The sequence below is a fragment of the Heliangelus exortis genome, chromosome 3 (genome assembly GCF_036169615.1).
Source record: "Heliangelus exortis chromosome 3, bHelExo1.hap1, whole genome shotgun sequence".
NCBI classification, from domain to species: Eukaryota; Metazoa; Chordata; class Aves; order Apodiformes; family Trochilidae; genus Heliangelus; species Heliangelus exortis.
The window spans coordinates 12,253,771-12,271,926 of NC_092424.1; the positions used below are offsets into that span (position 1 = coordinate 12,253,771).

At 35.1% G+C, this 18,156-nt stretch overlaps 1 protein-coding gene across 4 annotated transcripts in view; it reads left to right on the forward strand.

Annotated features, from left to right (window-relative positions):
- Nucleotides 1–18,156, forward strand: part of TTC27 (tetratricopeptide repeat domain 27) — a 105,131-nt gene that overhangs the window by 15,104 nt on the left and 71,871 nt on the right. For all 4 annotated transcript variants that reach the window (XM_071739211.1, XM_071739208.1, XM_071739209.1 and 1 more), the window contains 5 exons: nucleotides 468–570; nucleotides 3,625–3,789; nucleotides 7,577–7,713; nucleotides 8,441–8,553; nucleotides 17,501–17,567. In XM_071739211.1, coding sequence (XP_071595312.1) covers nucleotides 468–570; nucleotides 3,625–3,789; nucleotides 7,577–7,713; nucleotides 8,441–8,553; nucleotides 17,501–17,567 — 585 coding nt within the window. The remainder of the gene's footprint in view (nucleotides 1–467; nucleotides 571–3,624; nucleotides 3,790–7,576; nucleotides 7,714–8,440; nucleotides 8,554–17,500; nucleotides 17,568–18,156) is intronic.

Here is an 18,156-nt window from a genome sequence, read left to right on the forward strand (position 1 = left end):
CGTGGCTACCTATTAAAATCATGAATGTGACATGAAAGAAGTTAAGTAGGGGAGAGCTTTTCTTTTTTTGTAGTTTTCTGTTACAAAAATTAGGCGGTATGAAATCAAGGCAGCAAGTGACTGCTCCAAAATAAGCACACACAAGTGTTTCTTTGAACTGCTCTTCACAGAATTTCTTACTAAATTATCATCCTGAAGATTTGCAGAGTTCAAAGAGAAGACAGAAAAAGTAACACAGGAAAAGCCCATCAAACTTCTAGAGCTCTGTAGAATGGCTGGAATGTTCATCTTTGTTCCATGTTAGTGCTCACTTTTTATATAAAGCAGATATTTTGGATGGGTTTATATTTTTAGAAATTAGACTCAAATAGGTTACAAAGCCCATTCTTTAAGGCCACTTACCTTTATTCTTTTGAAAAAAAGATCTGTACTTGTTACTGTCTTGACATAACCGTATTTTCTTTCAGTCTTTATCTTGGTGGACTCTAAGATGTGTAAATATTCACCAACAGTTGTTAGAGGAGAGATCACCTGAGCTATTTACTCTTGCCCAGACCTGTATAAAACAAGGTATGTTTCTAATTACTTGCTTTATTCACTTGATTTGACATAGGCTTGTATGGCACCTGCCATTTTCTGGCCTCTCGGTGAAAATGGGAATGCACGATTGCAGGCAAAGGTTTTCTTCCCCTGTGCTTAGCACTGTTAACTTATCACAAGCTCACCTTGAAGCTGTTTTGTACAGTTTTCATTCCTTACTTAACTGAGCTCATTTGTGTCTGAAAAGGGAATGGCCTCATTGTTTTGTGTCTTCAAGGGGGAGATAAACTTTTTTCTGCATCCCCACCTAAATTTGTTTTGATGCCTGTCTGCATTATATGTAGAGAAAATAGACAACATTAAAACTAAATTTTGTAGTATATGTTGGAGTTCAATAGGTGCAAAGAATGAAATCTAAATCACATTTTTAATTTCCAAATTAAATTATAGCAACTTGAGTGTTACTTTATAAATGCGTGTTGCCTTAGTGCATTAGTATTACAAGTTTTGTCTGTTTAAATACTTGTGTTGAAAAGAAAAAAAATCTATAAAATGGGTTTACAAGATATTTTGTGGAAGTTAATCTCACATCTCCTTCTCATAGCCACTTTAAAAACAGAGTTGCAGAGAAGTGGCTAACAGTTCCAGAGAGGGTTATTTTGTTTAGTTTGATAGTTACTAGTAAGCTTTTTGTGACAAAATTGTTACTTAGTTTTAAGGCAAATATTTGTGTGTTAGGTTGTACAGTGCTTTTAGACTGTATGTTTTCTAGATATTTACCTAAAAATATCTATACTTTTTATATTATGAAATCAATGGTGATGGCGTGCTTCATTCAGATGAAAAAGGCTGAGGACATAAGTTGGTAGTATTTTTTTTTTTATAAAAGCTTAGAAATTGCAAGTAGTTTTCCACTCACTTTTAGGTAATTTTTTGGTTTTGTTCTAAATATGTGTTTCATAAGTGACCAGCATCAAAGATATGTAAATGCAAGTGGTTTTGCAGTTCAAGAACTGCAGTTCTTGTTTGACAGAACAGTTTTATTATTTTAACTCTGGAAAATGTGGAGCACATGAAACACTTTTTGATTTCAGTTAAGTAGATAAAATCTGTAATAGAGAAACTTGTAGCAAATGTATATCACTTGTTTTTCTTCTTGAAAATACCTGAAAACTTGGAAGAAAATTGAAAGAGGAGCAACCATAAAATTTATTAAAATTTGTTGACTAGATGATACCGGGGAGAGATAGAGGAGTTTGTGGAGCAAACTTTCATATTCCATAAAATAAATACTTCATAAACATTTAAGTAAAACTTTGATTGGGGCTTGAAAAAAACCCTTCCTTCTGCATTAACTTAACTGGAAAACTGTCATAATTACTAGAGAAAAAGACCTTCAAATTCAGGAGAAATTATCTTTACGCTTAAGAACAATGTCTTTCAAATAGAAAAGTCAGCATGACCTGAACAGAAAGCAGCTGCCATGATTCCCTGCTGCTTTGAGGCATCTGTTGCTGTTTCCCATCCATGTGGCCCTGTGCCAAAAATGGTATTGGACACCAGAGGGGTGTCTCAAGTTTAGGACACCAGTGCTTTTGTAGAGCTCTGTCAGTAATAGTAATGATGTGAAGCTTTCTGCAAAGGTCCTTGAAGTCTCAAATGCCTGAACTTAGCCAGGTTTGGGATTAGCACTGTAAGTAAGCCATACTTAAATGAGGAGTGGTTAGAACCCTTCTTGCTGTAACACCTCAGTTCATTATAGTAGTATGTATGGTTTTAGAACAAGCAATTCATCAAGTTCAGATCACTGAAGCTTGTTAGCTATAGAAAATAAGGAAGTACTGTATGATTATGGACTATTACCTGTTCTTTTTCTTAGAAATTGAATTGGAGTAATTCAATTAGGAAGTTGGATTTTTATGCACTTTCCATTATGCACTTTTTTATGCTGTACCTGCACGTTCAGTATCTTGTAGTCTTTGTTGCACTGACAACAGTCCTGCAGGATTTCCTGACTCAAAATATTCCTAAGAGTTTGCCCAGATCTATGTTTTCATTTGTTTAAAAGCCTCAGTGTGTTCTTGTGCTAAAAATACCTCATGGAAAACCTCATGTTATTTTTTCCTCATGTAAATAGGATTTTTTTCCTTTGGGAAATCATCATAGTGGCTTTGGATACCTGAGAAAAAGCAAGTAGAGATTGCAGATGTACTAAATTGTTTACTCATTTTATTTTTTTCTGCTCTTTTTACAAATAACCAAAGCTTTTCTTTTAGAAAAGCAGTTGTTTCATGGTCCTGTGGGCATTATTCTCTTTTCGAAAAAGAGAATGTGTTACATGATAAATATAAGCAAAAACATTAAAACCTCAGATTGTTTCTTTATGTAGAGTGTACATCACTGAAGTGTAAACATTTCCTGACAAAATAAAGAAATATATATAAGAAATGCAGGTGCTTCTCGATTGAAGTATTTGCTGGATGAAAAAATATCAAGTCCTCTTTTCTAATGATTTCAGTTTGATTTACAAAGCTGTTTTTTCCTGTTCACATTGAGAACATGATCTTCCACTCAGCAAACTGGTAATTAAAAAAACCACAATAAACCACCAAAAAACAATAAAGTTATCACATCAAAACCATGCAAAACAAACAAAAAACCCCACCAACCTTAAAAAACCCCAAGTCCCCATTCAATGCTCAATCTGCTTGTGAAACTTTCTCACTTGAAGCCTGCTTCTTAGGTGGAGGGTATTATCTCAATGTTTATATTGAGTCCCATGTTCTTCAGCATCTCCAAGAGAATTAGAGCTTTTTATTTCCTGTAAAAGTACTATGTCCCAATTCAGCTTTACTGTAGACTATAAGCAGATATTAAGCCTCTGTTTTTTCTAGTAGTAATCCTTACATACAAAACTTGAAAAATGCTTTAAATAGCACGTATCTTTCCTACACCAACTGTGGATTTTGGAATGTGTGGAGGTACAAAGAATATTATAACAGATTTTCCTTGAATTTTAAATGTATTTTTAATACAATTTTCCTGAACTGCATTCTGATAGCTTTTCTTTTTCTTAATTTGCAGTGACAGAAGCAGAAACTTTGTTTACAGATGGTGAAAGCTGGCACCTAGCTGTTCAGTTTCATCTTGAGTGTGCCTATATGTTTTTGTATTACTATGAGTATAAAAAAGCTAAGCAATGTTTCAATACAGCTAAAGACATAATCAAACTGCAGATTAATCTGACAGGTAAGTTTTCCTTTTACAGTTTATGGAGGACAAACTAACCTACAGCTTGTTGGGATTTTTGTTACATATCCAAGTAAAAAGATCTGTGTTTTGAATAACATTTACAAGGTTAGCAGGCAAGACTTATTTGCCTTCTAAGAATTAGCATAGCTTGGAAAAGGAAAGTTAGCTTGGAAACTAAGTTGTGTTACAATATCATCCCTAGTATAGGTATCTGAGCAGCTGTAGTATTATGATCCTTGTCATGTTTTATATCAAATTCCTAGGTGCAGTTATCTCTCTTGTGAGACTCCTGAAACTCTAGCTGGTATCATGATGAGTATTCTTTGTTTGCTTGTTTGGAGACACTTATAAAGAATTCTGCAGAATGATTTGATGCAGTCTTTCTCCTTTTAAGCCTACGTGTGCTACATGTAAATAGCATTTTAAAGTTACTGTCAAACTGCTTTTATCATGGGAAATAAGTAGAAAAGTAAAATTTCAGATTAACTGAAAAATCAAGGTTTCAATCACTACAGAGAGTTCATAGTTATCCACCAAGAACCTATTCTAGCAACTTCATTTCAAATTACATGTGTAAGATATGGTCCTGCTATGTGATCCAAATGACATAAAATGCACCTTTTCTGTGTGAGAATTCTTGAACAGACTGAGTAGAAGTGCAAAAAACCTTTATATAGCTTTTCTATATTATTAGTGGAAAGTACTTAGGAACCAAACAGTCTCCTTACCTTACACTACTGCATGTCACAAAGCTAGCTGTTCCTTTATATTTAGATAGGAGCTGCAGCTATCCCTGCTAATATCCTGAGTCAGTTTAATAATTTTATCTATAAATCAGAAAAAACCCAAACCCCCACAAAACCCAACAACTTTTGAGGAGCTCAATGCTGATTTCTTTAAAGGTTTTAAAGGTTTACTTTTTAAAATCTGCAATGAAAATGTTGTGGCATAGTATTTTTGCATAACTTTTACATTTTGCATTTAAGTATAACTTATACATGTTGTATTCATTGGTATCTGCCACATAGGAGTAATCTCCATATGCTTGTTTGAAAGAATTCCATGTATTTTGATTGAGTCTGCCCTTTTTTCTGATGCACAACATATGCTGTATGTGTGATGTTTTCCATGTGTGGCATGTGCTGCAAATTTGATACTATAAGGTAGTTTTTTGTGTTTTTTATCGAAAACATCAGTGTGCCCATGGTGATATTCAAGCTATAAAAATTTAATTAAGAACAAGTTAAGTCACAGTGGCTGGTGGCTATTCACTGATATGCCTCAATTGGCAGCTACATGTTAGTTATTTTTTTTCCCCTTTAAAGGATATCTGTAGATCTTCAATGAATAATTTCCTTAAATCTAATATAGAAAGAAGCCTCTTTTTTGAGGGGAATCTGGATGAAGTGGAGTTATTTGTATTTTTTTATTAATTAACCAAGAGTTGAGTCCCAGATATTGTGAAACTCCTCCTACAAGTTCTGTGGTTTGTCTCCAGAAATCTGTTAGAATACTTATGAATGATGTTTAACCTGAAGGCAGCTGACTTGAACATGTGGGAATTGTTGGCATTCTAGAGAAATTCATTTGACATGCATGTTTGAGCTAAATGGAAGGAATGTTACATCATCAAAAAAGACTTTGCTTTAATGTAAAAATTCAACCTTTAGCAAAGATGTTTATAAGGCTCTTGGAAGGAACTTCCATTTTAGGAAAGCATTCTAAGATGTTTTTATTCTCTAATGGTTGTAATCCGAATTAGTTGAACATTTTATTATGACATGGAGATGTATGCTGTTCTAAAAGAGAGAATTTAGAACCAATATATTCCTAAGTGATTTTAGAAATCTGAATAAATCATACTTGTTTTGGCTCATGTACTTCTTAAAGTCCTATTTGTTTGTTCTGTGTTCATTATTTATTTAAAAGTATCCTTACATCCCTTGCAGTGAGTCACAACTGCCAATAACTCCACAAAACAATTTCCAGTATAAGACTGGTCCTTCTTGCATATAAATGAAGGGCATTAATAAAAAATAAATATAAAATCAACAGATCTGGAGGATGAATAATGATGAACTCAGAGAACTGTGTATTGTCTGCTTATTGTTTTCATGCCCAGTAGTGCACCCCTGAGAACTTTTGATACGAAATAGAAAGTCTCTGTGTAGATTCCCTCTCTATTTTGAGGATGGTATAAAGCCAGTTCATTTCCCCCTCAACTTAAACACGATATACGTTTTCCAAGTTAAAATTATTATGTATTGTCCCTGTAATAGCAAGGATCCTTCGCTTAAAAGAATATGTTGGGCGTGGATGCATCTTGCAACATAAGCAAATCACACTTTCCGAATGGTACCAAGAAATGTATTGGTAATCAGCATAACTTTGCAAGTGTTTTATTCAGCTGTTTAAGCAGTAAGTCAGAATAGGAAGTGAATTACAGAATAGTGATTTTCAAGCATTGTTAAAATAGAGTGAGTGCTACTGCATAAAATTAATATGAATTGTTGCCCAACATTTCTTTCTGTGTATTTCTGTCTTCTCTGGAGGGTGCCTTGTGATTGTAAGGTGATATTTTTAGAATCTTTTTCTTCATAAACTCTTAACACAGGGCTCTCCCACTGATAGGGGTAGTTGGCAAAAAAGGAGAAATCGGTTTAATTTCTGGCTTCCCTACTGCTCTTTTTTCACTTCCAGGAATAGAAGGGAGTGACCGCAGTGTCAGTACCTGGCCAGGTGGTTCTTACTGACAATTGTCTCACCCTCAGCCTTTATGATATGAGCAGTCAATCATCTTTACCTCATTTCACACCCTGCAAAATTTTCTAAGTGTTAGTGAAATTAAGAGCTTTAGTTGATAATAGTGGGTTCTGCAAAAGGAAAAATGGATCAGCATTCAGTCTTCTGTTGCTCCTATTTGACTTTGACAGTTCACATTATCTTAGCATTGTATCATATTAATACTAAGCAAGCAAACATCAAAATTATAGAGAGTAATTTTTAGCTCCGTTTTGCACCGGTTAGGATTCTTTGTTCTGTGATTTTGCAGGTTCCTACCAGAGGAAGAACAGACATTTTTCTTTTCAATTTGCTGTAAATGTCAATTGCCACCTTAAAGGCTAGTAAGAGTTTTCTGAGGGTACAACAAAGAACTGAGGAATCAATGCTGAGAGGAATTTCACATTGTGTTACACATTGATAAATTCAGTAGACAGCCTTCAGTGCTTTGCTCTTTTAGTCTCTCCCATGTTACTTTTTACATCATTTTACATGCCATATTCTGGTAATGTCATGTCTGTGATCCTTCATGAAGGAGGATCTATGAAGAATCTTTGTCTTCAAATAAAGATTTGAAATATTCAACGTTGTGGTCTGTAAGATGTAGGGTTTTCATGTCTTCAGGTTGTCATGACCTTCTAGCAGGCAAAGGGAATAATGGTTTATTGTTTGGGAATAAGTAGGGAACTGTTGAAACTAGATGACTGAGTATTTGAGAGGTAATTTGGTGGGTAATGGGGAACGTACATGAAAGTAGCTTTGCAAGACCTATATATCTGTGTTTGTATATTTGTAATACACATTTCTTTGTATGTCACAGGTAGCAGTGAGAACACACATAGGTGACTGCAAAAAGATCAAAGCAGAGTTAAACCACTTACAGATTTCATAGGTTAATTCTCAATGTGTGTTTTATTTTGCTTTTCTGTAACAACTTTTTAGTATATCTTGGGATTACTGGGCCTAGTGTTCATTAATATATATTTACATTGATTTTCTCCAGGTGCTTTGGGGAAGAGAACACGATTTCAGGAAAAATATGTTGCACAGCTTATTTTGGATGTCCAAAGAACAGATGAATTCCTCCTTCCTCACAGTGAACTCAGTCCGGCTCCAACACCTCTTGAAAACCTAACAATGGTATGTATTTGAGAAGAAGTGCTTTTATTTTTAAAATGAAAATGTTCTGGAGCTTTTCTCGGGTATCATCAAGCAAAAAGTGTGTGGCATCTAATAGAAACTTATATAAGATGTCTGAAGGCTTTTGGGAGACGTGGGACAGTTGTTTGAATAATATGCATGGACATGGGGTAAAACAGCATAAGACTGCAAGATAGATGTGGCTACTCAGCTAAGGAATTGAACTGTACTGGAAGAAGGTGTGCTTTACTTAGTTGCTGATTATTTCAAAAGAAATCCATATATTTCCAGGGGTACATGGTTGCTAGCATGAAAACCTGCATGTTAGGAAAGCATTTAACACTGATCTGTGTCAGCTTGTCTGTATATACATGTAATAGAAGTGGAAATTGTTGATAATAATATGGGCAACAACTTGAAAAAGAAAATCCCCGTCATTTAAGTAGAAAATCAATATTCAGGTAATCTTAAAGTTTCTCTGAATGCTCTTCCTCCTGCATGACAACCAGTATACTTGTAGCAAAAGTGGTCTGGATGATTCTTCCTTCTACTGTATTGGTCAGTTAGTTATTCTGTCACAATCATGGTAAATTAGGTTCCATTCTGACGTTTTCCAATGTTGGTATTATCCTTTTTCACACACATCTGTACTTTTTTCCATAATTTGATGTAACAAATTTCTCTGCAACTTCTTATATCTATTTAAAAATACTTTTTTCTCCAACAGAATTATGATTTAAATGATGATACAGTGCTTAATGAGATAAAATTAGCAGATGCTGACCAGTACCAGGTCCCTGATTTGTGTGCAGAAGAGCTTGCTGTAATCCTTGGGCTATGGTAAGTTAGCTCATGATTACTTAAAAAAAATACTGAATGAATCATACTTTTAAAAATCCCTGCGTGAATCATTTTAATAATGAAAATTGGTGAGCTGATAGGACTTATTTTCCTTCCACATCATATAGGCTGATATGTTGCAGAAATTTTAGTAGAGTGTCCAATGGCTGCTTATTAATTAACCTTTTCCTGTTTCTCAAGGATCATACCAGGTAAAAATAGTGTGTTATATACTAGAGGTGCCTCAGTCAACGACTTTGCACCAGTAAGAAAAGCATCAGGAAGACTAACTTTTATTATACGGTAATACAGTGGATAATCATACACAGTTTACACAGGGAGCTGTAGAAGGATATCTGAATCAAGTGTGTAAGCACTAAATAGCATTAGGACTAAAGGATTTTTAACAGAATCATGAAAGATGAGCTTTTGAATCTATTAAGTAATAGGGAAAAAAAAATCCCTATATACATATTGGCAATGGAAACATCATGGGAAACTTGGATAGGTGAAACAAAAACATTCAGCTACTTGAAATTTGACAGTCTAATCTTAGCTGTCTGTCCTTTATTCAATGGAGAGGGCAAATACAGAGTGTGATTCATCTCACTTCAGGAATTTTTTTTACAATGGGTTGAATTACTTCCTACATTTATCTGTATTTTGCATGGATGCTGAAGGAATTTTAGACAGTTAGCAAAAGGCAGCAGTGGTAAACAACTGGTTTCATCTCTTTTTATAGGGAAGAACATTCTCTTTTCCAAGCCATTGAGATGGAAAAGGTTATGTTAAACTAACTGTGAAAGGCCAGAGCTTACACATTGTCCTATGGAAAAAAAAAAAACACAAAACCTTCAACATAAAATCTTGGACAGCATTAAAGGTGATAAGGTTTTTCTGTTAAATACTTTTTGGCACTCTGGCTCATCTTTACAGGCATATAATGTAAATTACAATTATTTTTTTTTTATTCAATCCAGTACAGGTTCCAGACAGCATAGTGATCTTACTATGGTCAGTTTATGGCTGTTTAAACTCATTGCTACAAAATATATTGCTGTGCACCACTACATCCAGCTGTGTGATTCCATTGGGAAATGAACTTCCTGTCTTGCTATTCAGAATGCTCAGAATAGAAGACATTAATAACTTGAAAGGTTTTTATGAGTACTTCCCAAATTTTACAAAATTATTGTTTTGTTGGGTTTGTCCATTTTTCATTTTAAAAATTTACACATCTGCTAAAACTGCAGAGAAATACAGCATATACTTATAAAAATGTGTGAGAAGAGTTAAAAATCTGATCTATCTATTCTTTATCATGTATCTCATGCTAGTTAACTGTAATTTTAAGAAGTTACCTGAGGAACCTGAATTTGCATTGTCTGTTCTTGCAGAGAGATAACATGCCAGGAAGCATAAGCAAGCAAAAACTATGCCATTGTCTTCACCCATCTAACTTTATACTCTGTCTTCAAGAGTGACTGAGAGAAGATACTTAAGTGTGAATAATAACAGGGCAAGCACGTGTTGCTCCCTCCTCCCAAATACTTTCCCAGCCTCTAAATGGTATTTCCTAAGCTTAATCTGACTTGTTTGCAGGGCAGCCCTCAATGGATTTGTCAAATATTTGTCAGCTTCCATTGAGCCCGTGTAAACTTCTTGGACTTTGGCAAAGGTGTCTGTCAACATGTTTTGCCTGTGGTTCAAAAAAACAAACCTTCCTCCAGGTTTGTTTGCCTGTAGCTTCATTTAGTGACTTAACTCTCTGATTTCCTAGTAATTTTGAAACTTCTACAAAGTTTCTACAACCTCTTTGGTTAGCCCTAGCCTAACACACTTCATTTTTGTTGAAATGCTCATAAGGTATAAAACATCATTATTAATAATGGTAAAACAATAATCATTCCAGCTGTCTGCTTCTGAAATTCTTCCATTACTTCATTACTGGTTTCGAAACAAGAGGTCCAGAATAGAACATAGTATTCATAGGTGGAAAAACAAGGGCTTTATGTTATTGATTTATATACTTCATGTACTATGTCCTTGTATGTTGCTCTTTATTAGCTTCCAAATATATTACTCACAAGTTGACTTGCTTTTTTAACTGCTGCCTAGTACATTAGTACTAATCTAATGTCTGCATGCAGCTAGAGTGCTAGAATTGCACTTCAACAGAAACGGTCAAGTCAGAGCCTATAATTTTTTGTGAAGCTAGGTCTGTGTTTCTTATTGTTAATTCCTTGGCATTTTTATTTTATTACCCTTTTACTCTATCCTGTAAGATTTTTCTGCAGCTCCTTATTGTCTGTTTGCATCCTCACTTCAAAGAATGTCTTATTTTCAAATTTTCTCACCTCACTGTACATTCTCCTGTTCCAGTTTATTTGTTAATATTATAGTACACAGATCACAGCACAAAACCTATGCAGGATTACACCAGTGACCTTCTCTGGTAGAATGGCTGACTATTTGCCTCATAAAATTTCCTGTCTTTTAATCGGTTACTGACCTTTGCCAAGGCATTCCCTCTAATCTCACGTGAATGCTCAATTTCTGTGATGAAAGTTCTTCTTGGTGAGGGGCTTACTGAAAAAATCTCATAGAGATTCAGCTTGATTTCATCAGCACATCTATCCTCACTCTGGTTAAATCTTCCAAAAACCTTCTAACTTGTTTGTAACCCAGGAATTTTTTACAGAAGCTTTGGCTGACTTTCCCCATACTCATTGTATTTGTCCAAGTATCTCTAGTCCTTCTATTCATGACTATAGTCTCTTACTTACATTGGTATGGTTGGCATCATTTTTGTTGCTCTGTTAGCTTCAGGTCCTGAAGTAGTTTTGAATGAGGACTTAAACACTGATTTTAGTGTCTCAGCTGTTTCATCCCAAAATTAAACTTTGTTTTTTTCTGAATATTGTTTGGTTCTGTTGACTTCTTAGTATCCTGCCTCTTGGCATATAACATCTTTTGCAGTTTTTTAATTTGAGAAAGATTCTTCTCTCATGTAATTCTTTCTCTTACCCAAAAGGCCCTTCTGGTGGGAATTTTACTGTGTTCTTTTACAATAAATGCTAATGCAATTAATTTGTATAGCTTCTCTTCAGTGGCTCTTCTACTGTTATTTTGCTGTCATTTTGCTCTTTTTCTATTGGAAGAAAAGAATTGGCGCTGATTTTTTACTCTTTTGGTTAGTTCCTCCTTAAGCATTTCTTGGACTCTGTAATTATATTTTTAAATAATTTCTTTATTAATGGTTAATCTTCCAGAGTTTTTGATTTTTTTCTGTGTTCTGCTTTTTAATACATCTCCAGCTACTTGAAGAACACTAGGGGTTTTTATAGCTTGTTTCAGTGTTCTTTAACATTTGTTAACTTTCCAAATCAGTTCTTGAAACAGAAGTATTTACTCATAATCCAAAAAGTAATAGTTTGGAATAATTGCTGTTAATTCCACTGTTAAGAAGATTATAGCTAATCAAGTCCCAAACTAGGTAGTTAAACTGGATCCCTTCTTCGTTAGGCTGTAAGGGTAGCTCTAAGTAATCAGATGAAAATCCGGGTTGTAAATTGTAAGCTATAGGCAATCAGCTCTTGCTGATTTACTAGAAAATACTTGTTTTGCGCTACAAAGTAGTTCTTACTCTTAAGGTTCTGGCTTAGTGTTTTAGCTGTCTTAAGACTGCCTTGTTTCTTTTTGCTTTCTTTTCCTCTTCTGTTTCATTGAGGTCCCGAAGACAACGTTCAAGAGTGGACAGGAAACATTTTGCTGAGCTGGATGATGTGGTGATTAGTGACTTCTCTTCATATTGTTGTGAAAAGATGCCTCTTATAGATCCTACAGCAGCAGATCCTAAATTCCACTCTGATTTCAACTGCTGAAATTCTCTAGGATAAATGTGTTAACCTGTCCTTGAAATCAGAACAAATGCGGGGCATAGCATGAAATATTTGGGAGGTAGTCTAACAAGAACTAACACGGTTGTTAAAATTGCTTAAAACCAAACTACAATTCTAATCTAGGTTCTGATTTAAAATACAGTTTTAAATTTGATTTGATTCCGTATGGAAATCATTAAAACAATTTCATTTTTCTCTTTATCTCTTAACATTTGCATTACTGTACTTACGTTTCTCAAAGCATTGTACATTGATATGGCAGAAATGGTAATTAGAGACCTATTTTAGCACTGCTTTGATCTAGAAGAACTGCATCCACATGCTTCAAAAATCTGTGACAAAAATCTGTCTGGAATAAGGAGAGAATTAATCCTTTCTGCTTGAATTAATGCATGTTGAGAATGCTGCAAAATAAGTTTCAATTTTGTCAAAATTTAACTGTCTCTTCGTTTACTCATACTTTTTGAAAGCTATGCTCATGTCACTTAATGCTTCAAAAATATTTGAAGTTTTCTTTATGTTGTTTTTACTCTCTCCCTCCTTCCTGCCCCCCCACAGTTAAACTTGTTTTCACCGTAAGTCAGATTCCTATTAGTGACTACTGTTTAGTGACTTTAGCTGACTACCTCAAGATGTCTATAAGTATTTCTGCCAGCAGCCAACTTTGGATAAGGAAAGAAGTAACTGAAGCAGACAAATTCCTTATTACTTCACCATTTTTAGGAAAAATTTTCTCAAGGAAGGAAAAAAACCCTCAGTGATATATGTAATAGAATCATTTCTCAGCAGTGTTGTCTAAAACTTTAAAAAATGCTCACCAATAACATTGGGGTTTTTTGTCTTTGTGAAGATGCATTACTATAATAGCTCACAGGAATTGTTGTTTTTCAGCTTTCTGGTCGTGTTCTTCCCAACAATAATATGAAAGTCTTTCATATAAAAATTCTTATTAGTGGTACCCATCCTCTCTCCCCCAACTTTCTCCCTCCTTTCCCCCCCAATTTTATTTTTATTAGATGCCTGTATTGTTAAAGGATAAAACTAGCTGGTTGATTAATCACAGGACTGTTACTATCAAAGGAATGAAAAAATGCTTTTTCATGAAACTTATATACAGTATCTGTTTAGTTTAAGTTCGGGTTTGAACAATCTGCCTATTTTATGTCAATTCACATAGATATTTGCACGTGCACATGATTCTCTCAATTTTAAAAAATATATACATTTTACTCTTTTAACTTATGTTGCTGTGAGTAATTAGCTTTAAACCTGCTATGCTTGTAGATTCTTTATTATATAACTTAGATGTCATCCTTTTAATAAATTGAGAGTGCAGCTCTTATTTTCTGTGTTAGCTTTCCTTAAAAAAAACCAACAAAACAAGAAGTCACTACACACACTGACAATTTTGTTTACTTCGGTGGGGTTTTGTACTATCATCATCATCATTGCCCCTAACCCCCAGAAATTCTGGGGGAATTTTTATGAGAAAGCAACAAGAAAAGCACTTCTAATCTTAAAAGTTCCAAAAGAAGAGGTGAAAAGAATATCCTAATCTCCTAATTGAAATAGAAAATTGAATCTCAGAAAGGGGTGTAAGTATGCTTTTGCTCTTTATCTCAGCCTACCTGTATTTGGCTGCAATCCTCAGTACAAACGTCATTTGTTTCAAACTCGTACCTTCATATCCCAAATGTTTCATTTCTGCTCCTTTCTAGGATGCCCTAGTGTGATGAATATTGATGTTTCCTAAAGAATGGCCATTTTAGCAATGCTGAAGGAGAGAACTTTCCTTTCTGGTATATTGGTTGTTTTTTGTTTGTGGTTTTTCTCTTTGGTTGCTTGGTTGGTTGGCTGTTTTTTTTAACTTTTCTTCAGTTCCTCCATATAATTGGGAGTGGAATGTGGGAGAGACTCATGCCATCAGGAAAGAGGCTTGGCATTCTGCTCCACAGATAATTCTGTTTCTTTTTGTGATAAAGAGATAGGAGTAATTTCATGGCATCAATTTTACTTTTTCCTGTCTTGAATGCTTTGCTGCTTACCCTTAGAATTCTTCTATTATATCTTAATGCTTTATCATGTCTTTTCTTTGGAGATAGAAACAAAACACATCAGGCACTTGGGCCTTTTGTCACAACCTACGGATAAACAAGTGATGGGAAGAGATAACGTAAAAGTAAAAAAAATATAGTATAGAAAAAATTTCAAAATACATTGTTGCTACACCTTGCTAAAATTTACCAAGAGAAAATCAGTGTGGTTTACCTTTTCTGCCTTCATCATTTTAGACCAGGAGCACCAGAAGGCAGAGAAATGTACTCTCCTGAAAAGCAGATTCTTAATTCATTTGGGATATTCAGTAACTTTGTAAATAAATGTCAATTTACTGCACTTCTCAAGCTGTTTTCTCTGTCTCCTTTCAACTGTCATAGCTTATGTATAACCTCATTAGGTATACTCAAGTATGAAGACAGTGCAAATGCACTAGGCAGCCACATCTTTTAGTTGTTCCCTAGAGCCTAAAGTATGTACTGGACAGAGCATAAATACTACATTTGTGATTCTTCAGGAAGAAAAATGAAACTAGATTATTATTTTTTTAAACTAATATTAAGGGTAAAAAAAAAAAACAAACTTAGGAAAAGAAAAATCCTTTTGTATTCTACAGGAGGTATTTGGAATACGATGGCAAGAGAAATCAGCATCATGATACCCAGTAACATTCACAGTGTAGAGATAATTCTTAAAGTACAGTGTAAAAAGCATCTTATTTCTAGCTTTTGGTAAGAAATAGACTCTTGTTTCCTTTGTTAACAAAACATAAGGTTGAAAAATGTAAACTCTAAAGTATCTTAAAATGAAAATTTTGTAAAACTGAGGTTGAAAGGGACCTCCAGAGACCATCTGGTCCAACTGCCCTGCTTAAAACAGTCAACGAGAGCAGGTTTTTTGACGGCTATGTCCAGGGAATCTTTGAGATGGAGACACCATGCCCTGGGGGATCCCATTCCTGTGCTTTATCACCCTTGCATTAATGAAGGTTTTGCGTACTTTTTTAAAATGGAATTTTCAGTATTTCAGTTTGTGCTCATTTTTTCTTGTCCTTTCAATGGCCACTACTGAGAGGAGTCTGGTTCTGTCCTGTTTACTCCCTGCTATCAGATATTTGAACACATCAATCAGATTGCCCTGAGCCTTTATTTCTCCAGGTTAAACCATTCCAGGTTTCTCACCCCTTCCTTGTATGACAAATGCTCCACTGTCTTAACCATTTGTGCAGCCCTTTGCTTGGTTTGTTTCACTCTTGCCACATCTCTCCAACTGAGGAGCCCAGAGCTAGTGACAGCACTCCAGGTTTGGGCTTTGCAATGCTGAGTTAGAGAGGAAGGATCATCTCCAGTGAGCTGCTGGCAGTGCTGTTCCTAATGCTGCCCAGGAGGGTTTGGTTGACTTTGCCACAAGAGCACTTTGTTCAACTTTTGCTCATTTGTATCAACACACTGCTCATGTTCAGCTTGCTTTTCATCAGGACCTTCTCTGCCACACTCATTACAAGATGATCTGCCCCCACCCTGTACTGGTGTATGGGGCTATTCCTCCCTCCCCAAGTGCAGGACTTTGCATCATTTCCCATCATTAAGGTCATTAATTAAGATGTTAAACATAATCTGATCCCTGTGACACACTGCTAGTGCTTTTGCTTCCAGCTGAACTTCATGTTGCTTGTCATAATCTTTTGAGCCTGGCAGTTCATCTAATCTTCAACCCACCATGCTGTGCATTTTTCTAGGCCACATTTCATCAGTTTGTCTGTGAGGGTATTATGGAAGACAGTGTTAAGTGCCTATCAAGCTAAAGTCCACTAATCTAGTAATTTCATCATGGAACAGTATCTGGTTAATCAAACATGATTTTTTACCTAAATGCATGCAGTCTGCTCTGTCACTTTCTTGTTCTTCATATCACAGATTGATTGAGGTTGGAAGGGACTGCTGGTGATCATCTTGTTCAATCCCCTGCCCAAGCACAGTCAGTAGTTTGCATTTCTCTTTGCATGAGGTTCCTGTCAGCCTGTTTTCTCCAGTTTGTAGTGATTTCTTTGGATGGCAGCACAGCATACATCAGTCTGTGTCAGCATATTTCAGTTTGTGATCTAACATAATTAATTTACTATCACTGCAGTTTTAACCTATAACATGAAGTCTGCTGCAAAGTTTAAGGAATAATGTGATGAATTTAAACTTAATGTATGTAGTCATTATACAGGGTTACTGATGATCCCTACTCTGTGGTATGTTTTAGGACGTATTTCCACTTTTTACCTTTTGTTTTTGCAAGGCATTTGAACTATAGCCTTGTTGCTCTTTGTGGCACTTTGAGATATCTCTTACAGTCTATTTGTATATGTTGGTGGATTGTTGTCTAAAGAGAACATCCACCCATGTGGAGTTATAAGCTGGATTTCATCTCTGTAAACATGCCTGATTCTGGATAAAGTAATTTTAATCCCCATCACTGTGTATTATTCTGGTTTTCCCTCTTTGTGTACCACAAGATATTGGTAATGCTGGTTAGTGAGATGCAACCCTGTGATTTTGTTTCTTGAGTGACTAGAAAGAGGGGGTGTGTTTGAGCTTACTCTTCAGCACTTTTTGAGCTTTAGTGCTTTTTTTTACTTTGCAGAATCTGTGTTCAATTAGTCATGGAATTTTAACTGAAAGCAGACCTCTGTGAAAACAGGGAATGGATTTTAAACTGTTTAAGATTGTAAAATTATTATTCCCATAAGCTTAAACTCAGCAAGACATTTCAATTTAAAAAATGGTCTTGGAAAGGCACTAGTAAAACATCTTGGTCCCTTGAATTATTCTTTTTTTCTGTGACTGCCCCCTAGGTCTAGGCCCTCTGTGCACAGCATTTGGCATTGTAACTGTTTTCCAGAATGTCCTCTAGATTTTTGCATGTTTGAAAAATCTGTTCCGTATAGTTGTTTTCTGACTATTAAATCAGCATTGGTTTATTTTGAATTTTTTTCTTTATAGTATAGACTTCCAGAAGAACAATCCAATACACAAATTAACTGAAGAGGAACTTCTGGCCTTTACTTCAGTAAGTAATTTATCTGGACTTTTTAGTAAACATGTTGTCACTTAATATTTAAGTAAAGTACCAAGCAGTAACCTGTCAGTCACATTAATCATGAACTCTTTATTAACCAAATTTGGTTTAGTACTCAGTTTCTTGTTCATTTTTTCTTATTTCAAGAAATTAAAGTGGTGCTGAAATTCAACCCAGTTTTGAGGCATCCTCTTTCAGGATAAGCTTGACATTTAATATTTAATTTTGCCTAAAAACATGCATAAAACTTTTTTCATATGCTTTAGTTTTTAACTATGACATATAATGTAATGTTAAACAATGCATTTTTCTAGGAAAATATTCCCGTGGCACCAGTGTTGAAACCTGTCTTCTTTGGACAGTGTTTAATTGGAGTTTGAATGAAATTTCAGCTTTATTCATCCAGATTTATTCAATCTACGTATCAGATGTTCTGCTTAGATAGTTTCTTCCCAGTTCAATGGCTGATTTGGTGCAGAACAATTCTGTAACTTCAAAGAAGCCTAGAACATTCTAACTCTGTACTTTTTCAGTGTTATTTTTATGCTTGAGACAAACCACAAATTGCTTTCTTTCTTGA